The sequence below is a fragment of the Camponotus floridanus genome, unplaced genomic scaffold (assembly GCF_003227725.1).
Source record: "Camponotus floridanus strain SB8 unplaced genomic scaffold, Cflo_v7.5 scaffold21, whole genome shotgun sequence".
NCBI classification, from domain to species: domain Eukaryota; kingdom Metazoa; phylum Arthropoda; class Insecta; order Hymenoptera; family Formicidae; genus Camponotus; species Camponotus floridanus.
In genome coordinates, this window is record NW_020229337.1 from 137,007 (window position 1) to 144,130 (window position 7,124).

Sequence of the window (7,124 nt, forward strand, 5' to 3'; positions counted from 1 at the left end):
TATTTATTATTTTAAATAATATATTTATTATTTTGATATTATGTATTTCTAATATTATGTGAATATATGTGATGGTTTAAAAGTATGTTTTTTTATTTGAAGAGAAAAGAAATATTGTTCTTTATGAATTGAAGAGCAAGTAAATAAACAATAATGTACATTTTTTAAATTTATTATAATTAATTGAATAGGATTTAATAGAATTTTGTACTTAATTTTATAATATAAAATAGTGCAATAACATGTAAATTTTTATAATAATTACTTTCATTCTTATTAAAAAAAAGATATCCCAAATTAAATTAATTAATAGGTTTGTTATTATTTTTCAAAAGAATCTATAACCTTGGAACATTTTGTCTTAGTTTTGAAGGTTTTTTTTATTAATATATATTAACATATATTAACATATATATACATTAACATATATTTTTGATAATCATAAAATATAATGCTCACTCATTTTCACGTGGCACATATTTAACCCTCATTCGATCGATTCTTCCATTCGGAAGACGTGGCATTATTTTAAGAAAGGACACTCCACCATGAAGGAAATAAGTTTCGTTATCTACATTATTTTTCACAAATTCTATTAGCTCTTTTTCCGTCACCTATAAGACATAATAACGTGAAACTTTCTGTAAACAATTCGCTCAACTTTATAACTTTATTAAAAGCAAACATTTTTTAAACCTTTGTTCCTTCCTCTCTTATAACAAATGCCTTTGCATGTTGACGATCGAAATCATGCTTTACACCTACCACGGCAACTTCGTGTACATCCGGATGACGTAATAATATTTGCTCGATTTTTCTCGGGTAAATATAAAGGTTTCTATATCTAATCAAATCTCTGACTTTATCGATAACAAAAATGTCACCGTCTTCATCAAAGAAGCCTACATCTCCGGTATAATACCATCCTAAAAGATATATGTCATCTTTTTATTATTGATTTGCATAACTGTTGACTTTTGTAAGCTATTTTAAAAATAATAATTATAAAATCAATTAAAGAGAAATGTAACAGACCTTCATTTGATCGTTGTAGATCGTATTTACTCTGTAGCAATTTTGACTGAGGATTGGCTACTATTATATTCGGAGCTTGACACCAGATCTCGCCACATGTATTTGCACTCACTGGTTGCCTCGTTTCATAGTCAATAAACATTAATCGAATATTTTTGTTCACGTAACCGCTAGATCCAATCTTACTAGTTTTTCGTTGATAAGCGATCACGCCTATTTCCGAAATACCTGATATAATTCAACGATTATTGATTTCAGATATTATATTGTTAAATATTGATTACAACAATTGTAATAAGCGTATGTACCGTATACTTGAGTGATATACACGTTCGGTAACGATTTGATAAGACCTTCATGAATTTGGCGTATAATTGCTGTATCACCGAATAACATTTGTTTTAAGGAAGAGACATCATATTTCTTAAAGACGTTAGTATTATCAAATTTATTACACATACTGCTTTTAAGAAACACCCACGACACCTGAAGACAACGTTTGAGAACATTTCTTAATACTATTTTATTAAGTAAATTAAGAAAATTTATATATATACGTTAGGTAAAAAGAAGAGAAGTTACATTTCTTCTTGATTTTATATATTTTTAAGTTACCTTATACTTTTCTATTATTTGGCATAAATTTTCTTCATTGAATGTCGATATCTTGATTGCTGTCACAAAACTTATTATAGCACGAATAGTCAATAGCAGACTGTAAGTCCAATTTATAGGTTCATACCAAAGACCAACGTCATTGAATTTCATAATCGGCGTCTCGTCATTCGGATGAGATAAGAACAGTCCGTAAGGAATGTACGCCTCGCCAGGATAATTTGACGTGTTGGAAGAAAACATCACCACTGCTGAAGTTCTTTCAGTATGTTGTGCACATTTAAACGCCTCAATTTCCGATGGATCAAACTTACTATTTATAATTGAGTCGAGAGAATCATAATCCTTCTTGTCACTCATCAGTCCTTCTTGTGGCTCATCCATAACTATTATTTTCGATAAAATTGGTTCGTCAAAAGATCGCGTAAGTATAAAAGCCGTTTGGAGCTTCGTAAGATTTTCACTGTCGATAAATATTACATCTGGACTATGTTCCAGCAAAAAATAAAGAGTTCTTACCTCGTCTAAAAAAATATTTATTATTGATAAATATATGGAAGACACTTAGATAAGAACACGTGATAAAAAAATTATTTCCCGAATTTTGTTCCGAAAAAGGATCTCACACACACACACACACACACACACACCCACAGACTACGTACCCTCTAAATATTTACAATCCCATGGATTCACAATAAGATTGAGATATATGCCCGCCAGAAGCGGCATGTAGGCTCGCATTCGATTGTTTATGCATATCGTTATTACATCGTTTTTTTTAATGCCTTGTTTCTGTAACCATATTGCTAGCTTCACGCTTTTGTTTCTCATCTCCTCGTATGTAACTTCTTCTCCTGTCTCCGCGTCTATCTGCGAAAAATATGTTAACTGCATTTGTATTAAATGATATATTAAATATACATCTCACCTGGATAGGATATCATAATTTTATTTTCTTAATTAATGAATGCTTTCTCTTCGCACCCGTATTAAACTATTGTTATTACTATTAAACTATTATTAAACTATTATTATTAACCACCATGTTAAATAAATTTTATTATTAGAATACGTTACCTGACCAATGAATGTTGGCCTGGTTTTAAATGTGATCAAAATCCAATCTCCGATATTCAGATACTTCCTCGAAGAATGTTCCCCAATTAGTATATTGTTTATTATCTTGAATGGAACTTGGTTTTCCGTTGCATCCTAAAAATAATCATTAATTAGTATGAATGCTCCTATTTTTATTTTATATATCTTGTGAAATGAATTTTATTATATATCTTTTACCTTTTCTACTTGGTGATATCGAGACATTTCTTTACCTATATTATTGTAATATGTACATGGAAAGTTATAATATTGAAAGAAAGTTATACAGATTGAAATAATACTGAAAGTTATAAAGATAAAGGATAATAGCGTTAAAAACGTTATAAAAATAATGACGTTACGTATCACAATGAGAATACAGCATGTGACTAAGGTTTAAATTCTACTGGTACAATACTTGTTTTTATAATTATGATGTTTGTGTAATGATCTTAGCAGGGTCACACGAATTAAAAATATTTTCCTCAGACACGACAAAGCGAAAATGCAGAGCTGTAGCAAATTTAACTAGCACCTTTCACCTATCTTTTAACCCATTTCTACGTTATCAAATTTTATATTTTTGCATTTAATTTGGATATTGTTGCTTGCATTCAATGATTTGATACGTGCTCGTCTTAATTGTATTTCTTTTTTGAACGTATATCGGAAGAAAAGTTTTATCTTGCTTTTAACATGAATATTATGTAGATATTATATTAATACACAGCAATCTGGATGATCGTACCATCTTAACAGAACCGATTGGCGTTTGATTGAGGAAAATTTATTTCGGGAGCGATGATTTGTTTCGCGTATATACACCCGCGCGAATTGTGTACCGTGAACGGAACAAATCATGTATCGAAATGCAGGATGAATTATACTACGCATCTGATATTCTATAGTCGGGAACACAGCTCGCGATGATCGAACTTCTCTCGTTTTTCCGCCAGCGATATGTCCAAAATGTCGATACGTCTTAAGCTTTGAACATGTTTATGGGATTAATGTATTGTGCTCGGAAAATGAATTTTCGATTGCGTCATGCTGAAGTAATATAAATCATTAAAGAGAGAAACATTTATATGAATATTTGTCGTCTTAATCGAATACAAGTGATAAATGAAGGTATACTGATACATTTAAATATGATGATATAGATATTTTTGTTTATGGTTAAACATTATTAAATAAAGTATGATATATAAATTTTTAAACAAAATTGATACGTGCTCGTCTTTTACCTGTTATATTATTTATATGAAAGCAACACAAATTTCTTTAATTATTTTGATAATATATTTCATAATATATTTTTGATAATTTATTTTACAAATAAATGATAAAAATATTATAATGCTGTATTAATTTTTTACATATTGAAACTATTAATATTTATTTATTATATCCTCCACATATGTATATGATCATAAATTTGAAAAAAAATTTCATTTGATACATATATATATATATATATATATATATATATATATATATATGCAATATTTAAGTAATTTTTATGCCACAAATTATTCAAAGTCTTATCAATTTTTAAAAAATGAGTTTTTAGATGGAAATCAGGTTCAAGTTAAAAATGTAAATACTTTTCAGGGTTCAAAATACTAATTAAACGATTCCCTAATTATTCCCTGTTTATTTATTGTAATGTATGGCTTTTTTACTATATACGCAGAAAGGAAAACATTTGTTCTTATAATTCTTAGCCTCGGATCATTTATAACGACTATTTTTTCAATCCTTTCGTCGATCAATCAGAAAAAATGTGAGAGAAAATCTAACTAAAGGTATACTAATAATCACGATTTGATCAGATGAAAAATACGAACAATCGCACAAGTCCGGATATATATTAATTATCTCGTTTCGCTATTCAATTCTTTATTAGCGTTGATGTATTGCTGATATTGTCCCGTGAGGAGAAAAAAAAGAAAATATTGGTATCATAGGAGAGGATTGCCGAAGTTTAAAACATTCTACAGAAAGAAAAAGAATGCAAAACTAGCATTGTACGAGTTATTTTTTGAAATATGACACAATTTCGAAATCAACTGCCAATTATCACTGCTTTTGTTCCGGCGAACAAAAACGCTACAGGAATTTTCTTCACTCTTTGTATCTCTTATTCTCTCTCCCTTTTCCTGTTCTCTTTCTCTTTTCTCTCTCTGAAAGGACTTATTTTATGTGTGTGTCATAAGAGTTATATTTTACTTTCGAAAATCACAAAAATTCAAAAACAACGTTTTCGTACAAAATATATTGCATTTCGGATCAAAATTAATCAAAACTGTCGCTTTAGTAAAACGTAGTTAAGTGATGTAAGAGAGAAAAGAGAAAAATAAATTGACGAGAATTGAAAAATATTCAAATGACAAAAATATTCATCTAATAATATAAAACTAATTGCAACAACTGCTTTATTTTTGGATTTTATTTTTTCTAATTCTTATTTAAATTATGTCATTATCGAGATAATTTTCTTTTCTTTTATAAGTTAACAATAACGTATAATTTTCGCGAATATATAACTGAAGATTTTAAAGGAAAAAAATAAATTATAAAATAATTTTTAGCCGTATTTTTTATACATTTTAAAAGGATATTTTTAACAACAAATTGCAATTTTCGAAACTTAATTATAACAGTAAGATTGAAAATTAAAAAGAAAAATCAATTTTTAATATTATATCTTAATTTTATATATTTCTTTCCTTTATCTACTATTTAATTTTATTTTATCGATAATTTTAATCACTTTTTATTTATTTTAATTTTTATTATACATTTTTTAAATATTTATTCGCAAACATTTTAATCTTCCATCCTTTTATCTTATACTACACTATTAATATTAATGATGTATCGATTTCGCGGATCCGTTTAAGTCCATATTGCAATAATCTTAAATGATGAAAGTTATCTACTTTGTTACGTTGCGATCGATCGCAAGTGGCGCGATTTAACCAGCTCGTCGGGGATTTCGCGATGGAATTTTCCAAAATTCGAGAACGGCCGAATATCCGATGGGAATTGCAAATTCCCCGACAACTACTTTAGTATCGTTACGAGCGGGTTTCCATTCGCCTACGTTCTCTACACGTTACCCTCATATGTATGTATTCATGTTTTATTGGTGTATATATATGATGTATATTTGAGGGTGAGAAGTAGAGTAATATGGTGCTACAAGGTGATAATTTCTTGAATAAATTTAATCTACTTGAAATTTGATTTATAAATGATATATATAATTTTTAAATGATATACATATATAGAATTTATAAAATAATCACGTTTTGGAAATTCTTTGGATATTTGTTACAAAGAAAAGTAAAAGAATGTTCTCAGCTTGAAATGCTCTGTGATATAAGATACGTATATGACGTATTAGAGAAAAAAATTATTTTTCGTTGGAAAAAATCATTAATGTATTGTTTAAAAAGAGAAGCAGATATATGAAATATATATATATATATATATATATATATATATATCCTATTCCAATCAACAATTTATTACAGAAGTCTATTTGATTACTCACGTAAAGATGCGCAATTCTGGAACGGTTCCATGAGAAGAACCACGTGAATCTTATTTATGATCGTTTATTTTCAATAGGATTTAAAATTAAATAGTTAATATCATTTAATATTAAGTATCTAAAATTTAATCTAATATCATCTAAACAATTGATTGAAAATATTTTTTAATATTCAAGTACAAGTACCACAAATTTTACAATAAAACAAGAGTCACTATTTCAGAGCACTATTTCGTTATTTCGGCCATTGATAAGTTCGGCATAGCATTCAGCACAGGGAAAAGTATTAGGCTGGATCCACAATAGCTAGTCCACAAAGGTTAAGCTGTAAGGCTTATATCTATTGAGACCACGTGTCCGTCGTGAAATACGCACTCTACACTATCTGCATTTCCTAGTAACTTCTGAAAAAAATCACTGCTTAGCTGCTAATAATCACACAAAAACGCACATACATTACATATTTATAAATCCACTTTACATATCTAATGCTCACTTCATTTAACTTAATAACAAAAATTTTTTATCAAACAACAGTATGATAATTAATGTCCATAGTTATAAATAAAACATTTTATTAGCCCGATATATTCCTTGCACGTTATATTTATGAATTACAAAATATTTCGTCTTTGAGAACTTTTCTCAAAATTTATAAATATATATAATATTTAATTATTTTATTATTTTATTTCGTATTTAATTATTTGATGAACACAGACAATCTTTGGGCATGATGAGAGCACAGATATTTTTGCACCGTACATCACAGACTTAAGGGTGAAGGGTGGCGACGAGTGCTTATAGAGAA

General features: G+C 28.3%; 1 protein-coding gene across 3 annotated transcripts; it reads right to left on the minus strand.

Moving 5' to 3' along the window:
* Window positions 1-325: 325 nt before the first annotated feature.
* LOC105253090 (4-coumarate--CoA ligase 1) lies at window positions 326-6,388 on the minus strand. 3 transcript variants are annotated; one of them, XM_011260884.2, is made up of 9 exons: window positions 6,314-6,388; window positions 2,950-2,984; window positions 2,731-2,865; window positions 2,316-2,523; window positions 1,651-2,174; window positions 1,344-1,521; window positions 1,036-1,263; window positions 697-926; window positions 327-614 (listed from the first exon to the last, which is right to left on the minus strand). In XM_011260884.2, the coding sequence occupies exons 1-9, from the start codon at window positions 6,342-6,344 to the stop codon at window positions 456-458; spliced, it is 1,728 nt and encodes a 575-aa protein (XP_011259186.1). In that variant the 5' UTR covers window positions 6,345-6,388; the 3' UTR covers window positions 327-455. The 3 variants fall into 3 exon arrangements, with proteins under 3 accessions (XP_025264275.1, XP_011259186.1, XP_025264274.1); XM_025408489.1 differs by lacking the exon at window positions 6,314-6,388 and adding an exon at window positions 3,114-3,144; XM_025408490.1 differs by lacking the exons at window positions 2,950-2,984; window positions 6,314-6,388 and having other exon boundaries at window positions 326-614; window positions 2,316-2,519; window positions 2,731-2,802.
* Window positions 6,389-7,124: the final 736 nt, after the last annotated feature.